General features: G+C 32.1%; 2 protein-coding genes across 2 annotated transcripts; both read right to left on the reverse strand.

Annotated features, from left to right (window-relative positions):
* Positions 1-8,000: 8,000 nt before the first annotated feature.
* On the reverse strand, positions 8,001-11,616 carry LOC127813889 (F-box protein At2g27310-like). The gene is made up of 2 exons (XM_052354997.1): positions 11,280-11,616; positions 8,001-9,273 (listed from the first exon to the last, which is right to left on the reverse strand). The coding sequence occupies exon 2, from the start codon at positions 9,258-9,260 to the stop codon at positions 8,133-8,135; it is 1,128 nt and encodes a 375-aa protein (XP_052210957.1). The 5' UTR covers positions 9,261-9,273; positions 11,280-11,616; the 3' UTR covers positions 8,001-8,132.
* A 9,567-nt stretch (positions 11,617-21,183) lies between these two features.
* LOC127787145 (outer envelope membrane protein 7) lies at positions 21,184-21,935 on the reverse strand. The gene has a single exon (XM_052315038.1). The coding sequence runs from the start codon at positions 21,768-21,770 to the stop codon at positions 21,552-21,554; it is 219 nt and encodes a 72-aa protein (XP_052170998.1). The 5' UTR covers positions 21,771-21,935; the 3' UTR covers positions 21,184-21,551.
* Positions 21,936-23,290: the final 1,355 nt, after the last annotated feature.

Consider the following 23,290-nt stretch of genomic DNA (forward strand, 5'->3'; position numbering starts at 1 on the left):
ACATTCCACGTTAAATTCATTTTATTTATTTAAAAAGTAAAAATAATGTGATATGATAATTAAATAATACAAAATGATATCATTATTATCATACCAAGATATAACAATTACACTAAAATCTCGCTCAGATTACCCTTTTATTAATAAATTAATTCTTTGCTCATGCCTTTAATTGCCTTTATGTCTCTTCCCTTTGTCAATCCAATTGACTATTCCAACAGCCCCTCAGCCGAAAATCTCTATTCAAATCAACTTAATTGGCTTTGACCTCTTAATTAATTATTCACCCTGATTAAATTAAAAATTATAAATTAATTCATTCACTATAATATAATATATGTATAAGTATTATACACATAATATTATATAAAAAAAATATTAATTACTCAATGAGAACCATTCTTATAATTAATATCTCATTAAAATATTATTAACTCTTTTCTGTACATCAAGAGTATATTTTTCAAATTTATTTTGTATTTCAAACTCATGGTTTGATTTTCTCATTCAAAAATGTAAGATTTCTTGTTAGAAAATATTGCCCCTTCAAATTTCTTCCTGACTTTTGTATGCAAAATTTTTCTCACTCACGTTTAAGATTTCAACACTAATTGGAATTGAAAAATTGAGAAAGTTCAAGTGCTGAAAGTGTGCTGACTGGTAGAATTCTCAATCCGTTGGTGACTTATTTAATATCGTCTCTAGTTGTAAGTTTGTTATTACTCACCTATTGTAAAAGGAATTGTATTTGCTAGTTGTGTACTAGTGGTTCTTGTTTAACCAAGAGATTGTATGTTAGTTTTAGCTCTAATCAAAAGTTAGTGTTGATCTTTCCTAGAGAACCTCAACCTATATCTTAAAAGGTCTTAAATTGAGTCTTGAGAGTCTCAAATTAAGTCTTGAGAGAGGAATAGGTTATTTAGAACTGAACATCTATAAAAATATTTTATTCATTGTGGTTGATTGTTTTAAATTTTTATATATTTGCTCGATCACATTTTATTAAGATTACAAAAATCAAGAATCTAAGCAAAAACTAAATTTATTAATTTTTTTTAAAAACTAATGCACCTCTGAATATTTTTCTAGACAACATTCAGTGATCAATGAAATGAGTTCATTTCGAGTAAATGATTTATACAGTTGACAAAATAAGCACTAACATTGTTTTCTTCATTGTTATAATAAATTCAATCCAGTTTGTTTTATGTGGCTTCCTTGGTTTTGTGGTCGACTAATTCACTGCAATTAGATTTGAATATGAATTGTTCTTAATTGATTAATTAATGTCAAATCATATTAGTGTAAATTGCAAATAAGAATGCTATTGTTAATATAGTCTTCTACATAAGCACCCTTGATTTCATTAAGCAAGTGTTCATTATTCAGTAATTTAATTAGACAGATTAAATTATTGACTTGAAATTTAATAGGATGAAGAATTTGATTCTTAAGTCAATTTTTGTATTATGACAAAAAGAATATAGTAGTTTCCAATGATGAGATTGAAGTCGAGGCGGATGATGAATGCACATTAGAAGTTAGTGAGATCGTGGCTACGATTGGGATGAAGTTTAGGGACCATAGCGAGATTTTTGAATTTTACAAAACATATACTTATAGTATGGGTTTCATGTTAGGATAAAAAATTCAAGAAATGGTAAAGATAGATTGTTGAAATGTGTGACATTTGTTTGTAGTCGAGAAGGCTAGAGAACTAGTACTACAAGCAATTCTTTAAAGCCTTAACCAACCATTCAAATAGAGTGTTTAGCTAAGCTGACAACTGCGACAACGTGTTACCAAAGTCATTATGGAGTATAATCACAAAAAAAATCTTTTAAAATCCTAGATGTATCGATGCAATCAATAATTGAGCGAACAAGTGAAACGAAAGGTTGAAGTAAATGACATAGCTGGTATTCTAATACGCAAAAGTTACAACTTAGTTGTCGTTGAAGTAGGTGAATATGAGAATCTATCATTTGTCGAAAAGGACTGCAGAAACTACATTGATAAAGTTAGGTGATTAAGACTTGAGGTGGGAGATACAGCTGCTATACAAGTCTACTTTTCAAAAATACAAGCATAAATTCTTGATTTTCTCTTTAGTGTGAATTTGGATGATGAGTCTTGACTAAATAACGTATTTTGGGCTGATAATATGTGTAGATAAGTATATAAAGAATTTGACGATGTTGTCACATTTGATACCACGTACTTGATGAATAAGTATGACATGTCGTTTACCCTTTTTGTTGGTGTGAATCATCACGGGCAGTCGATATTGTTTGGATGTGATTTAGTATCTTGTGAGGATACTGAGACTTTCGTTTGGCTATTTAGGACTTGATGGAGGGTCAGACACCCGTTGGTATAGTAACTGACGATAATAGGGCTACTCAAAATGCCATTCAAATTCTTTTTCCTAACACAAGACATAGATGGTGTTTGTGCCACAAATTGAAGAAGTTGCCTAAAAAATTTGGGGGTCACGTTCATAAGGGTTCAATACTCTCGGTTGTGCACGGAGTGGTCTACGAATCGCAAAGTCTAGAAGAATTCAAATGGGGTTGGAGTTCATTAATTGATATGTACACATTGCATGGCAATCACTAGTTATTTGGGCCTTTCAGAGAAATACGTCGTTGGGTACCTTATTTTTTGAGAATAAGTTTTTGTGTTGGGATGTCAACAATGCAGCGAAGTAAGAATATGAATGCAGTTTTCGATGGATACATCAACTCGAAAACCTCATTGAAGCTATTTGTTGAACAATATGAGCGGGCTTTGAAGTGTAAAGTTGAAAAGGAGTTCCAGACATATTTTAAGCCATATTGATAGATAATACCATGCGCAACTAGGTATTGTATGGAGAAATAGTTCTAGAAGATTTACACAATCTCAAAATTCAAAGAATTTTAATAAGACCTCACTGGAAAAGTGTATTGCGATATTATCTCTATCGAGGTTAGCTATCTTGGATGTAGGTACGAAGTTGAAGAAAATATCATGTTCAATTAAACAACGAAGAGAAAAAGCTTTACGATTATGTTTGAGAGAAAGAAGTGTCACATTATTTGCAGTTGTCACTTGTTCAGTTTTAAGGGATACTTTGTAGACATGCTCTTTGAGTATTGATCCGAAATGGTATGAAATTGCTTCCCAACAATTATATCTTGAGGAGATGGAAAAGAGATATGCGTAGAACATACACAAATGTCAAGATCAATTACAATGGTTGAGTTAACACTTCTGAGCAGGTAAAATACAAGCAATTGCAAAGTTTATTTGCCAAGGTAGCAACTTTGGTAGTAGATAATAAAGAACGCACCTGCAAGTTAACAGAGTTGCTCGAAAATCAAATGAACAACCAGACCATATTGAGACCAAGAACAAGTTGTGGCAGTAATCTCTTTTCCCAAGGCAGTGTTCAAATCGCCTCTGATTGTGACGAAGTTGCAAGGATATCATCTGATCCCATTTTGAATCCACAGTGCACGAAAACAAAAATAAGCTCCTAGAAAACTTCGTAAAAATGGGGCCATTAAAAACGATTACCAAGAAATGAAAGGTATGTTTATAACTCTATTTTAATTATCTCTTATTTATTAAAAGTATCAAATCTTCGCATATAATGGTCGAGACTATTTTTTTGCATAGGTAAATTCAAAGTCGAGCAAAGGAAAGAGCTCAATGCAAAATAATACACAACCTTCTCAAGCTCTAATACAAGCAGGGCAAGAAGCATTAAATCCCGTGTTAACCCCACTCACTTACTCATAACAATTGATGGTGCGTGATTGTTAAATCGCATACTTCTACATTATACTTTATTATTTTTTATAGTTAAACTAATTTTTTTTTATCATTTTTGCAGATGCTCACTATCAACCTTGAAATGCAGTTTATGGAGTGAATTGTATGTAGACTTGTGGAATGGGTTAACCATTTATGCCAACTTATATCGATGTTCCAAAGAAGACGAGATGATGGGACCAAAGTTGGGAGATAGTAATAATGGATAATAAATTTGAATGACCGATTGTTTTAGTAATTGATTTTCCATGTGCACTTTCGATCTATAGATGATGAAATGTTTCTTCAACCAAGAATTTATCGAATTTCCCTTTACAATATGTTTGTTTGCAAGCTATTTGTTGTTTCTCTTATTGTGTTGGTATTATTTAATTAGACTAGAACTATGTTTTTTTTGGTATTTTGTTATTTATTCACTCACACTGTGACACTGCAGATTGGTTTGAAGACACTGTTCTGATTTTTAGCATGTATAAAGTGCCTCCATGTGAATTTTGTCCATATAAATGCCACAACTATAAAGTGTATTGGCATGTTTTGTATCTCCATGAGAATTTGGCCAATATGGCTTACAAAATACAGATGTTACATTCTCATTTCATTCTTTTAGGTCATTAAAGTATACAGATGATAGTCATTTCCAAATTGAATGTGCACAACCTAAATTTGCATTTTGAATTAGTGAGAAATAGTCATTAACGAATACAACAACCAAATACAGGTCCAACGCCACCCATTTAAACACAAATACATTACATCAACTCATAATACAATTACAATTAAAATTGCTCACAATTACAACTTTTCTTTCCTCTTTTTGTGCACAGTTCCATTATCTTTTCGAATGGTTAGGTTAAGGCATATCGTCATGTCATCTTCATCACTTATCTATGCACACATTTTCCGTAGTAAAGCCAAATCTCACTTAAAAAATCCACACTTCTTGTAACGAGAGAACAACCCCCCTCAGTTTGGTGATATATTCTCCATCTCCAGTTATCGTACAAATCCCTCTCCATTGTCTAGGCAACACTATTTTTTCGAGCAATCATCCAACCACTGCCCCGATTGTCTACAAGTGTAGCATGATTTGTAGTCTTTCTCATCATTATAGTTCATGTTTAAAAGGGTATTAATTTGAGCACAAATAATATTGACGGAAAATAATCAAACTTCATGACATCCGCTAAGCAAAATAGGGTAATACCAGCAATCAATCAACTAATATAAAATCAGCAAACAATCTACTAATATAATTTATCTCAGTATTAAGAAGCATCTCAGACTCAAGATCAGCCTCAATCAGATTAGCAACATTTTCATCATGGTAAAAACTCGGCTTAGCACTGTGAAGAATGGTTCACAAATTATCTATATCAGCTCAATTTACTTCTCTGATAATTAAGAAATTAAAATCATCACATGGTTCAATGTTGTCAAAGCGAGTTCAATGTATAAAGAAACAGAGAGAACCTGCCAGGAACAATAAATTTGAAAATTAGAATTTAAGGAATGCAAAGTTTCTAGCTATACATATTAGTTGGAACAATAATAAAATGAAGTAAAAAATTAAAAAAAAAAAATCGAGTTTAACTATGGGTAGCTCAAGAAAGCTATAAGCAGCTCTCTCAAGGCATAGGGTTGAATGACAAAAGGGCGAACGATATGTCGGTGTAATTCGATAAATCGTGATTTTGATTCCTCCCTTATACAAGGACCAAAGACCCAACCTGCGATTTATTTGTTCATGTCTAATCGAATATATGAGTATAGAAAATCGCACAAAGGTGATCATCCCAAAAAAGCTGTAAGCATTTCTAGGAAATGGAAACATAAAGAAATCGGTCCACAAACAATATTTGTAAAATCCGAAACGAGGTGATGAAAATCTCAAATATAAGAAATGGTTTAAGGTGTGCATAGTTGGGAGATTTACACGAACCAATCTGTTTCTAGCGACAAAAAGCTTGTACTACTACTACCAACAATTGCTTGAGCAACATTCGTCGGCGACTCCAATAATTAAACAGCGACTGAAAATGGACAAAGAAAATTGGGGTTTGCGAGACCGGAGAAATCAAGTTTGCCCTAACCCAAAATTTCTCTCTCCATGGATGTAGGCATCTGATGTACACTGGTTAATTTTAAAGAATCATACTAGATGTACACCTATTTTGTACATCTTGAGCTACATAAGAGGGTATTATGACCAAAATACTCTGCGTCTCACATACGCCTCTATGCGCCTCATGAGGGTTTTTTTTATCATAATACCTCCTTATGTAGCTCAAGATGTACAAAATGAGTGTACTAATAACATTTTTCAATTTTAAATGAGCACCGGATATTTTTATCATTCGAGTTTTATGTACGTGAACCTATGGGTCAGGGTGTGGGTACAAGTAGCAAAATTGAATTAATATTTGTACAAGCTATAACAATTCTAGGCAACCTTGTGATGTGACTGTTGTGTTGGCCTTTCGCTACCAATTTTAAAAGTAGGATGAAAGCGTTGTTAAAATAAATAAAATAAGATAAAAATATAAAATAATTAATATAAAAATAAAATTTTTTTAAAATTTGTATGAGATTATTTGTTAAATTTGTTGGAATGTATTGGGAGGGATATATGGGTTTTTTTTTATTTGTAAAGTTAAAGATAAATTTATCTAAAAAAAATAGATAAATTTATTTAAAAATTTTCAAATAAAAAGTCATATTCAATTCTTTTTTAATGATTGTCAGATAAATTTATCAAATACAATAAAAATCATTTTTATCTAAAATATTTTTCATATCTTATTTTTTTCAACTCATATATTGGTTAACAAATATTATTTTAAATAAATAAAAAAAAACACTAAAGTAGTGTTTATTAAAATAAATAAGATAAAATTATATCTATATAAGATTTGAATGCTTTCCTAACTAAAATATAAAATAATGATAAGAAGCATTTAAATATTTTTATTAGACTGTTTGTTAAATTTTTCAAAATATATTAGGGGGTATATAAGAATCTGAAGAGAAGAGAGATAAATTTATTTAAAAAATCTAAATAAGAGTTACGTAATTTTTTTTAAATTATTAGATAAATTTAATAAATATAATAAAAATTATTTTTATTTAAAATTATTTTTATATCGCATTTTTTTACTTCATGTCTTGATTAATAAAGCAAGTTAAATGAATGATTGGGAGGAGTTGAGCAGAAACTGAATATGAGCCAAGTGGCGACCACGACGTGAACCCTGACCTTGTGTAATTAATGGACACTGAACAGGCAGATTGAAGGTTGGCTCTCCTGGACCTACTCACATTATTGATCACAGCTAACATATCAATTAATGACACATTTCATCAATAAAGAAATCCTTCGGAATGTTTGTTAATTAGAGATGATTTGAACTTGTTTATCTTCCCTTCATTAAGGTTTTCGAGATAAATTTTATACCCTGAGTAAAAGGTTTGGAACACTTCGGTGCGTTTGATTGAAAGGTGAAAAATAGGGTGAAATTTCAATTTCATGAAATTTCAATTCTCACCCACTCCTAGAAATTCTAATTCCTTGATTTCAAAAAAAAATTCACTTTTTGAACTAAAATGAAATTCGAATTCCATGAAAAAAAAAATTATTTGATGAAATTTCTTAGAATTTGAATGAAAAATGAATTCTACCCTCATTTGCGGTGAGTTTAATTGCACACATTTACTATAAAAAAATATAATTATTACATATTTTTTATGAAAAATAATCAAACACTCTTAACTTTTTTATGAAAAAATATGTATGGTACAAGCATTTAAAGTTTCTTTCATAGAATTCACTTTCCAAGGGGGTGGGGTGATTTTTATTTTCTAAGCAATATTACCTAGAATTAAATTCTAAGTAATACAATCACACCTTTAGGGTGTGTTTGATAACATGAAAAATGTCTCATCCAAAAAATTGAATTCCATCTTTGATGTTTGACACATTATATTTTTCATGAATTCAATTCATGGTACAATCATTAAAGCATGTTTTTAACTTTTTTCCATAGAAAATTCCATCTAAGGGAGATGGTTTTTGTTTTCTATGTAAGTTGGAAAATATTTTTCTTTCCACCTAAATGCTATCAAACACACCCTTAATTCATATAAACAGTCTCTTTTCAAGAATATAGGAGTAGGCCAGGATACGACCATCGCAAAGTGGGAGTCTCTAGATAGAATTAGAATTCAAATGTATGGACTCCAGCCATTGAAACTATGAGAAACAAGAAAATGCTGTGCAAAATATGCACTTTCAAAATTATATGGAATCACCCATTTCACAGGATATAGTAACAGAATGTGACAAATGCTGCAATGCCACTCAGAATACAAAGTCTGTCTAACCTGGTTTCATTTCTCAACTTCTGTTCCTTTAACTCAGTCTGCACTTTGGAGTACAGATGGCAGGATTCAAGCGCTTCACTGTAATTCTTGCTCCTATGGCAGCTCAGTGCTTCTTTGAGAACGAGCAGACTGTTTCTTCCATTAACATGAGCACCTTCCATGTCACCCAACTGCATGCTTAGTTCTGTCAATTTGAGAGTTGTCTGGACCCCCTCACCTTCAATGTGGACCAATCTAAACTTCATAATAAGGATGCATTCTACAAATTGACAAGGAAGAATGTCCTTGGCAGGAAGAATCGATCCAAAGCGTATGAAGAAATCCTTGTCTGTTGGCCAATGTCTTTGGCCACAAAGAGGGCTCCAGCTTGAAAGATTAGCGGCTTGCTTGATTTTCCTATTCACAAGGATCCAACTGAGCCGGAGTCCATTGCGGAGATCCTGCCAGAGCTTCCCATCTTTCCTCTCTCTTTCCATGGACGCGACTGGAGGTAAACCATCGGAGACTGAAAGGGTAATATCGCCATCAGGGTCATCATCTCTAGCAGAATAGGTAAGAAGATCAATCCTGAAAGGGCAGTTGTAAAACCAACCAGTGAGACCATTTGCGTTGGGGATCCCCCAGAAGACCTCTGAGCAAATTGTTTTGTCTTTGTATCTGATATCTACAATAGAAACAAAATCTGATGGTGAAATGCTTTCAAACTCGTCCATGTCACCATAGTACTCGGCTTCAGTCCATTCTTCAGGGTATTCAAGATAGTCATTCCCTCTAAACTCAGGAACTTCCTTGTTCACAATCAGGGGGAAACAGTCTGCATAGAACTTTTTAAATCCACCAATAGATGCTATTAGGCTTTTAACATCTTCCCTGTTGGTTGAAGGCCACATAGAAGAACATACATTTTCCCATAATTTTTCTTCTTTTGAGATGGAATGAAGTGCTGCACAAGTACATGCTGCACTAGCCAAACTTGCACCATCAAGACGTCTTAGTATGTCATAGAAGAGATCACTGCTCAAGGACGCCATATTTTCAACTTGACCAACAGACACAGCCATTTCCTCTGAGAATCTAAAAAGCAAATTGAATGAAAGTCAGAAACAATAACATACAAATGTGCGCAACTGGTGAAGAAGTGTCTTGATAATCAAAGTCAACTCAAGTAGTAGAACAATTTGGCTACTTGATACCATATACCATAACAGTGGTGGGCGTGGGCCATTTGGTTTCTAGTTTCTTTTCAAATCAGATCATGACCCTTAAATACTAGAACAGCACTGTAAAGAACGAAATCAGCAAAAATGCAGGAGGTCCTTTTTAACCAAGCTAAACAGCCAAGTTAAAAGAAAGAAAAAGTTATGTGTTTGATCTCTCTTCTATAAAGGTAAAAGGAGTTAAGTCTCCAAATTGTATTTGATTAACCCCTTGACACACTTCCATAAAGATTTATGAATCCCCCCACCAAGCAGAGCGAGAGATAAAGCACAAGAAACAATTATGAAAGGACAACCAAAGCTACTGAGATTCCCTAACCAGGTCTCAGCACAAGTTTAGTGCATCACTAGGGATGGCAATGGCTTAAGTATGCTATGGTGGACCCGACTCCATCCTACTCAAGAAGACCCCTCCCTTTACCCCAACCTACCATACACAGCACGTTTCTGCCCTACCCCATCTTGATCCCTTCTTAACAACTGAAGAGCACATGAGAAATAGAGAAGGGGGAGATTTGCTATTCACCCAGCACACATGAACACACCAAAGAGAGAATAAAATGAACTGTGGTATCATATGATGCATGTATCTATCCATTCATATGATGAGTGTATATATGAACCAATATCATATAATACCTCTAAAAGAAATGATATAGGATTCTCATAGCGCCATAGGTGGAGATATTGACACAGCAAGAGGAATAGATGAGGCCTCAACAAGTACCGAGAACTTTCTAACCGTTGCAGATTTAATAAATTATTTCCATGAGAAATAGTGAGATGGGTCTACAAGAAACCCTTTTGCATTCCCTCATCACACCATCACTAAAATACTGTGATAAGCCAAGCCTAAATTCCACTAGATGAGGTCAACTAACATCATAGTTCAATACGGAAGATTAGGACAAATTACATGAATACATGAGTTCAATAAGGAAGATTAGGACAAATTACATGAAGGCACGACGATAAGCACAGAGCGTACTGTTCCCCGATCCCTTCCCAAATTCCCAAATCCAATGAGATATCCTCTTTAAGCCCCCCCCCCCAAACCAAAACCTACCCGTCCCAATTCGAACCTTTCCCAAACTGATCTGGCATGGAAGGTTGGCTAAGCAACTAGAGAACACGGCATCCCTAACATCAACACAAAATATTTTAGTAAGCTGGTTAACTCCTAGAAATCATCCCCAATCTTTTCATTCCAGGATAAATTGGTTGATATAAGTAAAGGAAATAAAGCATCAAAACAAAAAAGAAGAAACATCAACAGCAAAAGTAAAGCCATAAGCATCCCAAATCTTTGGTGTAAAAGTAACAGCACTCTTGTTTCACTGGTGAGGTGGGATGTGGTGAAACTAACATGTCCTTAAACCTCTCTGCACATGTTCACTGCCAAGTGAATTTCAGGAACACATATGCAACAGAAAAAGAATCCCAAACAAGTAAAAGTACCAGCAATTTGTGGGAAATTTAAAAATCAAAGGTACCGCTAACGCCCGTGGAATTCATGATAAATCAGTGCCTAAGAAGAATACCAGGCTGTGTGCCTGATATTCTGAAAACACCAGGGTGCCCCAAGCATAGAATACAGAAGCTAATGGCTTGAAAATATAAGAGAATGGTAGTTATACGCTGCACAGAAATAAAACGACACTAGAAGAAACCAATAAATCTTAGAACAAATTAAACCAAAATTGCTTCTCAAATCTTCACGACAATCTCAAGCAAAGCAAATAACTCATAACGTGAGCCCCTTAAAGAACCAAAACACCAAAAGAGCAAACGAAATTTCAGACGATAAGAAATTCACAGAATACAGCCAAGATTGCGGAGAGAGAGAGAGAGAGACAAACGCACCTCAGAGAACAGGCATCGCAAATTGGAATCCAGTCACAGAGAAGAAAGCCTAATGTTGGATTGTGCAAAGGCAGTAGCAAATTGGACACGAATTCAAAAGGCGGAAAAACCGAAAAGCAAGAACAAGACTGATCGAACAGCGATTTGGAGAGTTGAGAGAGCCCTGATTTCACGTGAATCGGCGCGTTCACCGTCACATTTCGCCTTGTTTTTGTGGAGATTTCTTCTTCCGGAGGGCTAAAGCTTTTCTCGTGATTTTGGGGGCTTCCGTCCGGCTATGGATACATATAGAGATGGTCGTCGTGAGAGAATGCTTGATCCCTTGAAAGCACAGAGTAGGGTCGCATGTACCAGATTTTGGCTCCTTCTGGTTGACTTTCTTGGCGAATCAAAACTACGTCTTCAGATATGGAAATTGGAGCGACCCCAACCCGGCAACACCTGCATTTCCCAAGCGACGGTACAATCAACCGTATTAAAGCAAACGATGGATAAAACAATAAGTTAAAATTTACATTATTAGTACATCGAAAATTCAATTCTTTACTATGTATAATGAGATAAAAATTTTATTTATAATTTATTTTTTTTATTAAAATTGAGGACACGAGCGATGAGAGACTGTACAAAGACGATAATCTCAATAATAAGATATTTTAGCTCTACGAGCATGGTACAATGATAAAGCATAGAAGGCAAATCTCTCATAGATTGCACTGAATATAATATGTATTGACTATGTACGCAGTCGAATTTATTCTGAAAATAGATCAGGGAAGAAGGTTACCCGTTTCTAGAGATTAGTCGGGCAAAACTCAGACACCTTAAGTGAATAAAAAATAAATAAGATATTTCATCCTATACTCAAAGATTATTAATCTGTATAGTTTTATAGAATTAAATATTATAATTTATGAATAAATTATCATTTTATTCTTTTTGGTTAATTATAAATGTTCTGAATTTCTTAAATATTAGGTTAAATTCTTATTATATGCATGGTTTTTTTAATTTTTTAAATTTATTATTGATTTTATATTTAATTTAATAATTTAACTTAAGCACCAAAATGGTATTAGAAGAATTGTCTTCCGTTTGCCCCTGGGTACAGCCGAGTTGGCAAAGATCGAGGTGGGGATAAATCTTGTCAGGCTGTTGGCTATCAGCGTGGGTTCGAATCTTGGGGGTAGCAAAGTTGTCTTCTAGGGTTGAGTCTTGGCAAGCGTCAGTGCGTGCAACACTTTAGACTCTGGTCGGTTCGAGTATATCCCGCAATTTACCTCCGTAGTGTTGTCTCAGGGGCGAGATGGCTGCAGACGTTTGTGATGATGCAAAAATCAAAAAGAATTGTCTTGGACTCTTCCTTATAAGAATTTATTAATTTAAAAATATTTTTTTAATATATAAATTTATTATTATATTTAAAAAACACCGTGACATGTGATTTATGACATGGCTAACATCACACGACTGTATGGTTGATACGAAATTAATACAGAAGGAAACTCCTTCAATACCATTACTCGTTTCCAAAAAGTGTACCAGCAATGGACGTGACAGTATTAAAAATTATTTCTTCTTTATATTTTGAGCAATGATAATAAGTAAATGGAAAATTCTATTCAAAATCTAAAAATTTACTCTTCAAAATCCATGTCCCATCAAAATTTTCAATAATTTTAATATACCTCTTTTACCCCCACAACCCACAACAAACTCTCTCCTCCGATCACCTCTCATCCCCAGTCATCACCTAAATATATAAATACGCACTCACACACACTTATATATATATATATATATATACACACAGCATGGCTGCGGCCATGGCAACCGCAACCATGCAACCCAACACACACACACACATATACACTCACACACTTATATAAATATATATATATATACAAGCCGCGGCCATGGAAACCCCCGCACCTTGCGGTGCGAGGGTTTCTACAGTCCCCACACCTCGCGGTGCGGGGGTTTCAGTAACCCCCGCACCGTGAGGTGTGGGGAATCAAGCCTTCCCCGACTGCTGGGAAGGCTTGATTAAATTTGTTTTATTATAATAAATTTATTTATTATAATAAAATAATATAAATAAATAAATTCTAAATATCTATATTTTAAGTAATTATAAATTAACTAATTTTAAATTTTAAATTATTGTAATTAAGTGTTGAATTTTTAATACTTAAAAAAATTTAAAATTTATTTTATTGAATTACTTAAAAATACGCATATCTAAAAATCCTATCATCATTTAAAATAATTTTTTTTAAATATATATATCTTTACCTAATTCAATAAGATAAATTTAAAAATCCTATCATCTTTTTAAATATATGTAATTATAAAAAAAATATTTTAAATGATGATAGAATTTTTAGATATGTGTATTTTCAAGTAATTTAATAAGATAAATTAATTAATTTTAAATTCTTTTAAGTATTAAAAATTCAACACCATGATTTAAAATTTAAAATTAGTTAAATTATAATTACTTAAAATGCAGAAATTTAAACATTATTTATTTGTATTATTTTTTAATTTTATTTTATTATAATAAAAATTTTAATTAAAATAAAAATATAAAAAGTCTTCTCGACTGCTTGCAATCGAGGAAACTTGGTTTTCCCAATTGCTGGCAGTCGGGGATTTCAGCAATCCTCGCACCTCGCGGTGCGGGGGTTGCTGAAACTCCCGCACCGCGAGGTGTGGAGATTGTTGAAATCCCTGCACCTCGCGATACTGAGGTTTTCATGGCCGCGGCCATGCTCTATATATATATATATATGTATGTGTTTGTGTGTGTATATGATGTAAGAGGGAAAGAGAGATGTGAGATGATGGTCGCGATGAGAGGTGATCGGAGAAGAAGGTTGGCTGTGGGCTGTGGGGGGATAAAATAGGTATTTTAAAATTATTAGAAATTTTGATAAGATATGGGTTATGAAGAGTAATTTTTCGAGTTCGCGATAGAATTTCTCTAAGTAAATATGTGGGACTGCACAGATGAAAATATATTAATTAATTTCAGATGTGACATAACAATAGTCAATAGTTATATTTTATGAGACATTTAATATTAATATATTATACAAAAAATATAATATATAAGAAAATTTAATATTTTATGAAATTTGATAGCCTATCTATTTATTTGGTAACGTTACGAAGAAATTTAATCATTTATCGTTTGGTTAGTCCCAATATAAGTAGAATTGTCTGTTTCTTAGGGAATGGTCATTTTACCAAAATAATAAGAATACTTTCATCAAAAATTAGATGACACAATTACCCTTTTATCCTCATAATATTTTTTAATTATAAAATAATACATATATAATTTTTTTATTAATAAATTGTTGTTAAAAGACTCTCTCGATTGTTAACTACTATCATTATTATTACTTGTCGCTTTTTTTTAAGAAATAGTCATTCTATTTCATTTTCGCTCTCGTTTCTTTTTTTTTTTCATTTTCTCTTTCCTTTTTGCTCAATCTTATTGTACCAAACGAGTCATAAAAATGTTTATAAAATATTATGTATATTTGTGATGATCATCTTTGGGCAGCTTCTAATGTTCGTGTCCTCGATTATGTGAGAAGAAATAAATTACAAGCGTAAAACTCTGCCTCATTACGTTAAAAAAAATTTAAACTCGTGTCCCACTAGATTGATATCGGACATAACACTCATCCTTACCAACTAACCTATGATCTAAGGGCAAATATTATGTATACTTAATATTAACCAAATCACAATTTAAGGTTAAATATAATGTGATAGTCGTACATGATAAAATATATAATATGCTCTTATATTAACTTTAATAATAATAATTATTATTAAAATAAATACAATAACAAATTAGCAAACAACTATACACACACAGTTTACATGTGTACAAATGTGTGCTGAAGCAGGAATGCACAGGCATTTATATGATACTGATTAATAAATGATATTTATGTAACTTGTTTATTTAATTAATTAACAAATTAAATACAAATAATTTATTATTTCAATCAAATAATAGTGATGTGTCATAAATCAATACCTGTAAGAGTAAAGGCTTAAAAAGACTAAAAAAAAAAAAAAAAAGACAAAACCTAAAGCTACAAAAAGGAAAACTCAAAATCTGGTTGTGTTCTTTTCGTTTTTTAATTTTTAATTTTGATTTTTAAATTTATTTTTAATTTTCTACTTTAGTAGCCTATTTTTAGAAAATTAAAAACGTGTTCTTTTGTCATTTTAAAAAACTATTTCTCAAAACATAAAATTAAAAAACACGTCTCTTTAAAATTTTAAAAATAACTTTTTAATAATATTTTATTTAATAAATTTGATTATTTAGAAAATTATAAATATTTAATGTTAATATATTATTAAAAAAATATATACATTTTAAAGTTAATAAAATTTGTAATATTTTTTTCCATTACAATAATAAAATATGAATAAATAAATGTATTTTAAGTTTAAAGTTTTTTTTGTAATTTTTTTATTTTAAAAAATATATTTTTAAAAACAGAACTTGTTTTTATTATTTTATAAAATCAAAAATTAAAAAAGACTTGAAAACAATAAAGAGAACGCAACCTAAAAATTTACTTAAAATGTCAATAGGAGATTATTGGCAACTCCTAAAATTTTTTGGAAAATTATGAGACCATAGACAATTTCGACAAACTAAATCCTCCCAAAAGATTTATGATGGTTTTGAGAAGAAGGCTAACAAGAAAGGTGAAGGCTAACGAGTATCGATCCAATAGACCTCTCCTTCTCACACAAGACAAAAGTCCCAACTAATAAGCAAATATAATGTAAAATGTTTATCCAAAAAATTTATAACAAATAAGGCTTAGTTATGAAAAGTCTAAATCTTAGACAATCTTGGAATACCATGAATATTTATTTTCAAATATCAATTTTTTCTATAAATATAAAAGTTATTATTTTAAAAAAAATACGTCTATAATATTAATATAAAAATTTATAATTTTTTTAAATACTCTTAATAATTTGACTTAAACATCAAAGTAATAGTACAAAGACTAGTCCACGCCCTCTAACGATATTCTTTTTGCAAAATCTATTAATTTGAAAATGATTTCTCCACATATAACATGCATTGTTGTATTTAAACAAACTCCGATTAGAATTTACATAAATGTGACATATGATGGATCACACACAGCTAACATGACGCGACCGTATGGTTGATAAGAAATTAATATAGAAGGAAACTCCTTTAATATCATTACTCGTTTCCAAAAAGTGAAGTGATGGACGTGACAGTATTAACAATTATTTCATTTTATTTTGAGCAATGATAATAAGGAAATAATAATGTTATTGGTACATCTTTATGTATATCATGAATTACATAAAGATATATCAATGACAAAAATATCCCTCATGAGATGTGTGAGACGACACAGATAAAACAATATTGATTAATTTCAAACGTGACATGACAACCTCTGAGGGGGCTGCAGATTATAGGGAAGTTATATTTTATTAGATATTCAATATTAATGTATTATAAATATATTTTCACTGACAATGCACTGTATATTCATTTGTATAGTAAATTATCATCTTAAAAATAAATATTTAATATATTAATATTAAATATCATCCAAAATATTAAAATTTAAAATAGCTAAATAAATAATCTCACATGAAGCACAGTCCACATCTTGACCCACGAGATGGGTTGAAGCAACATTATTATGAATATTCAATCAAATCATGTCTGCGACCGCAAACCATAGAGGCCCCCATCAAATATCCTTAGATTTACCTCAATTTTGAACTCAAAACAACATCAAATTTTTTATTTTGAATTTTATATTTTATATTTTAAACATTTATTTTAAAATTTTTGAAAACGCATTTTTTTATCATTCTGAAAATTTATTTTTTAAAACAAAAAATTAAAAAATACGTTTATTTCAGAATTTTGAAAAAAATTATTTTATGATATTTTATTTCTAAATCAACCACAACCATTGCCACCAAATGGCGACCACGGTCAGCTTGAGATTTCTACAATTGGAGCCTATTATTAAAAAGACCAAGTCAAGGGCGTTAATATATACAAAAAATAAGCCAAATTTAACGGTTAAATTTTCATAGATATCATTTTTAACTTTGGACCAAAATTAAAAAATATACTATTAGTCGCCACCAACCATCATAACCAATTGTTTCCAATGATCAAAGACAACCACCTGACACTCTTATTCCCATCAACCAATATACCTAAAAATCAATAAAATTTAAAGGTTAAATCTACATAGATCTGAACTTAAATTTTTGACCAAATCTAATTTTTGAGTGGGCGAGGTGGAGAAAGAGAGAGACAGTAATGGCAGGAATGACGACGGTGGGAGCAACAGGGCTAGTTTTTGTGGCTGATGGGGTAGATAGAAGTAACGTTGGCAAGAGAGATGGTAGGCAACAGGTTTCTCTCCCAAGGCGAAGGCTAGCTGGGTGTAAGCGACAACCATACAAGTGACGGTGATGGAAATGAACAAAGAAATAGTTCTTTTGGACAAAAATGATCGTCGATGGCAATGATGATGGTTGGCCACATGGAGAATTGAGAGGATGAGAAGATAACGGAGCAGGTGATGAGTGTAAAGAGAGAGAATGAAGGGTCAGGTGGTGAGTAGAGAGAGAGAATGGAGGGTTAGTCTGTTTTTCATGATTTGAATTTTTCAACATGTTTTGATTAAAAACACTCAAAACAATATTTGTTATTTTGAGATTTATTTATATTTTTTTATTTTTAAAAATATGTTTTTAAAAACAATAAAATAAACATGTTTTTACTTATAAAACTTAAAATTAAAAATGACTTAAAAACACTAAAGAGATCGTATCTAAATTTTTTAATACATTCAAAGGGACTTGTTTAATTCTTAATTGTATTTTTTATCTCAGTCAAGCTTATTAATTTTATTATTTAATTACATAATTATTGAAAACATTCTGATCTTTGGGTCCAAACTCATCATTGCCTGGACCCAAAAAAATAAAACAATTCCAAATGACACATACTTAGTTGTTATTTTAAATTATAAATTTTAAAATAAAATTTTTTGAAACTCTAATCAAACACTAGCTCAATTATTTAGAAGTTGTATCAAATCATCGTTTAAAATTTACAAAATTTTATAATATTCAATTACATCAGTATGTTATAAGACTCAAAAAGATTTTTATATAAATAAACTAAAAGTTTCACGTTTAATGAATAAAAATATTATATTATGATGATAATATTTGTTAATTAAGATACAGATAAAAAAAAGTTAAGATATAAAAAATATTAGAGACTTTTATCATTTTCAATATGTTTGTTAAATTTATCTGACGACTTTCGAAAAAAAATCACATAACTTTTTATTTGAATTTTTTTAATTATATTCATCTCTCTCTCAAAATAAGTATATTTTAGTATTTATAAAAAAAAAAACGATAATTGTGTCTTTTAGTGTATTTTAAAATTTTTATTAAATAATTTAATAAAAAAATTAAAATAATTTTTAATCTTATCTTAACTATTTTATTTATTAATTTTAAAAATATTTTAATTTTATTTTAATATAATTTTATCTTACTTATTTTAACAAATACTGTATATATAAATAAATTACATAACATGTCACTCAGATTGTATGTCAGTGTGGAGTGCAAGGAGGAGTGAGGTGACTTAGGATACGGGCCTAGTGGGATCCACTGAGCCAGCAACTTTAACATTAACATTTCTCTCCGTGATTTGCACATTTGACCCACCCAACCACCTGTTTCCCCAACGCCCCTCAATAAATCAATTAAATATGCAGATACAGAGACAGAGGATTGAATTGGACCGCCGAGACGCAAAGTTGATGCCACGCATCGCCTCTTTGATTGATGGCTACAACCGGCCGATCAGTCGGTTTCCTATTCCGTGTCCCTAAAGGTCAACTGTGACAGACAGACAGACACTAATTCAGAATCACATGCACGATTGCGACACTTAAATGCAATTTTGAATGTGGGGGTGTTGATCGGATGTGCAATTATTTGCTTCATTTTTAATTCGAAACAAAAAAGGGGCAGTAGCAGTCACCTAATGGTTGGGCATGACAGGGACAAGGCGCTGGTAAATATTTATGGGCTTGCCGTGATGACGCCCCAGTAAATGTTGGTGCTCCAACTTGGGCCAGTGGAATTCATAGGTCTGAGGAGTTTAAAGATATATATTTTTTTCGTTAATAGTATAATTTAATGTGGTATTATTGAATTTCAAATGGCATTTAAGTGACATGAATCTCGGATTTGATTATCAATTACATTATAAATGACATCTCGAACGCATGATAATATCGACGAGTTTAAGGATATTTTGATGTTTTAGGTTGAATTTGAATAGTTTGTACGATGCAGTGTGGATATTTAATCTAATCTTATTCTTTTTATTTAAAAAGTGTAAAAGAGTAGAGGTTGGTGGAAGGCAGAACAATAATTCAGTCTTGCCCGGGAAGTGAAGGAGCTCACGTGAATGGTTGCCCGACGGTCAAATCATCCAAGTTTGTGATAAGATTTTGATGAATCGCAATTTGGCACGGAGATATAAATATTAGGAGAATTCTATCAACAGTTCATGAAATTGCTCTTTACAGTCCACATCACAAAAAATGTTTCATTAATTTTAAAATTCTCATTTTTACCCCCATAGCCCATAACAAAGAAAAGCGAGAGAGAGTGGATCGGCTGCCATAACCAACCCTCCCCTCACATATATATATATATATACACATTCTAACACACATAGAAGCCATGACAGAGAAAGAGGGGGAGTGGATCGGCCATGGTCGTCCCCTCTCCACACACACATATATATATATACACATACACGTATGGCGGCGGCCATGGAACCTAATCATGGTAGCAGTCGGGGAACCCATTGTTTCCTGACTCAGGGCGATGATGGTGGCTGACGAAGGCAGCGATGCTGCCATCGTCGCCAGGGTGGGAAGGGATCAGGACAGAGGTTTCAGAAACCTCTTTGCACATGGCTGCGACCATGTTGTGTGTATATGTATATATATAGGTGTGTATATATGTGTGTGTGGGTCGACCATGGTAGCAGACCCACTCTCTCTCTCCTTTTTGCTACGACTCATGGCCATTGTACAAAGAGCGAGAGTGTGTTGGGGAGGGCTCGTGGCGGTGGGTCAGCAACTATGGCTATCGCCCGTGTATATATATATATATATACATATGTGTTTGTGTGTGTATGTGTGTATATGGTGCGGGAGAGAAAGAGAGGGGTGTGGAGTTAAATTAGGAATTTTAAAATTAGTAGAAAATTTTGCATGGTATAGGTTGTGAAAAATAATTTCACTAGTTGCGAATAGAATTTTTCTAAATATTATTACATTAGCAACATCAATAATTTTAAATATATCAATATTTTATATAACAAGTTTACTGAACAAAATATGCGCCCCAATTGGAAGCCCATCAAAAACAATTCATAAGTCATAAAGTTTGGATTTCTAATGCCACAAGGGCTGGTTGATTTCGAGTGAGAAAAGCAGACAAATTCTATTAGGTCTTTTATAGGATGGAAATTCTATAAAAAATATAAATTAAATTTTATTTTTGTTGTTTGACGCGTTACATTTTCTATAACCATTAAAGTATATTTTATTTTCATAGAAAATTTTATTTAGGGAAGAGTTGATTTTTGTTTTTCACACAAATTAAAAAATATTTTTTTTCAATTAAATGCCATCAAACAGGCTTATATCAATCGAGAAAGTTTATTGGGCCCTCGTATACATGGAATAGTGATAAAATATTTGAAATTTCTTTCGGTATTCAAGTCAATACAATAATTTAAAAGATAAAATTATTGTTAAAAGATAATATTTAGTTGAAAGAAAATAATAAAGTTGGAAGCTAAGTCCCGTATAAATTACACTAAATGTTTTATTTGAGTATATATAGACTATGTCTGTATTTAAATTTATCAAACAAGAGAGAAGGCCAGTTTAAGCCTGAAAATTAATTAGGTGAAGTTGGACACTTCAAGTGACTAAAAAATAAAAAAGTTTACTGGTAATTATTGTAATCTGCAATTCCAGCGCTCATACTGATACATGCAAATTGATCAAAATCAACCTCTTATCACAAGTCAAAAACAGAAACGAGAATGATTGGTAGAAGAATACCGTAGCCCTAGCCCTAGGGTTTGGAATTTGGGGATTAAGGGGCTTCGTTACTGGACGCATCCGAGTCGACCGGCGCCGTATCCGGTTTCTCGCAGTCGTCGGGATCGGTCATCGGGTCAGACTTGGCCATGGCGGTTCGAGCCTTGTCGAGCCACGGCTTGAAAGCGATTTCAATGGCTAACCACCCCAAAGCTAGGGCTGCCGCCACCACCGCCGTCGATTTCAGGGTACTCGATTTGCGTAATTGCGCCATTGAAGAAGATGAATCTCCTCCCTCTATCGCTCCTTCCTGTGCAAGATAACCTTCGAATGTCAACACGACGATTTATACACCACGAATTTTCGATCAATGGGACTCGAATTCTTTTCTTCGACACGAAGCAAGCGCGGGTTGTGTAACGGCCTAAGCTGTGTTTGGAAGAGATTTTGATGTAATTTATTAATGAAAATAAGTATGAATAAAAGTATGTCAAATTACACGTTTGAAGAGATGAGATAGTATTAATTATCTACGTATTTTTTTGAAATAAAACAAATAATTTTTGTCATTAATAGATCAAATGAAATGATTATTTTATCTTTAAATTTAAGATATTTTCTTCTTATTTCTCTATTTTTTTCTCTTCTCCCTAATCTCTTGTCCATTATATATCACGTGATGACTTATTATTGTATATTTTAGGGATTACCGCTCTTGCGCAGTCTCTCACCGTTCGCACTTTCAATTTCGATAAAAAAAATAAATCATAAATTAAAATTTTATCTCACTATGCAAAACAAAGAGTCGAATTCATGACTTATTATCGTATATTCTTTCACAAATTAGTGATGGTGTGTAATGAGGGAAGATGTCATGATCGTGGAGATAGATAAGACAACAGTGATAATACAAGTGGTGTCAACAACAATAACACAAATACTCACTCTACATTTGAAGGTGAAAACTCAAATGGATAAAAGAAATTCAAATTTAAAATGTACGAAATTTAGTTTGAATGAAAAAACCTACCTATTGGAACACAATTGTTGCAAATTTGAACCTTCTAGGTTGGAAGGGATGAACCTAGAGTTGGGATTGTTTTCTTGAACCTAAAAAGTTTAAAATCTGAAATCACTTGTTTATGGGTAAAAGAGGATTTGAAGGTTTGAGGTATGGGTTCCAAGGTTTTGAAGCAATCCAAGTTGGAAGGATTTGAAAATCTAGGTAAAAAGTAGTGTAATTCCTCCTCATGTGCGATATGATAGATCTTTGGTTGTTTATTATTACTAAGACTAATTGCCTTGAAATATAATATATTGGTTAACTTTTTTATGATTGTCGTCTCGGCCATTTCTAAATCCTTCAAAATAATCGTCGAAGCCAATTGGCTGAGTTCCCACAACAGCTATCATTATTTTAATGTTTTGCATTTTTTTGTAATTTTAAAAGAAGAGTAGAAAGTAAGGGGTATTTTGAGAATTAACAAAAAATATATATCATTAGTTAATAGCAAGGGATATACGTTACATGAGACTTGAAAATTAAAGATAAGTGATACTTTTAAAAATACAAAGATGGTTGGTGCAAATTAGACAAATCTTAGGAGTGGTATATGAAATTTATCTTAATTATATTTTTATAAAATGTACCCACAAAATTACAAAAATGATGAGATATATAAAAGTAGTGGAATGGATATATCCATGCATTCATTCTCCCCAAATTTGAGAGAGACCAAAGTGGTGATTGGAAGATAATGGAATGAAACCCTTAAAATTCCTTTTTATTTCGTC

This window comes from Diospyros lotus, chromosome 12 (genome assembly GCF_014633365.1).
Source record: "Diospyros lotus cultivar Yz01 chromosome 12, ASM1463336v1, whole genome shotgun sequence".
Taxonomy (NCBI): domain Eukaryota; kingdom Viridiplantae; phylum Streptophyta; class Magnoliopsida; order Ericales; family Ebenaceae; genus Diospyros; species Diospyros lotus.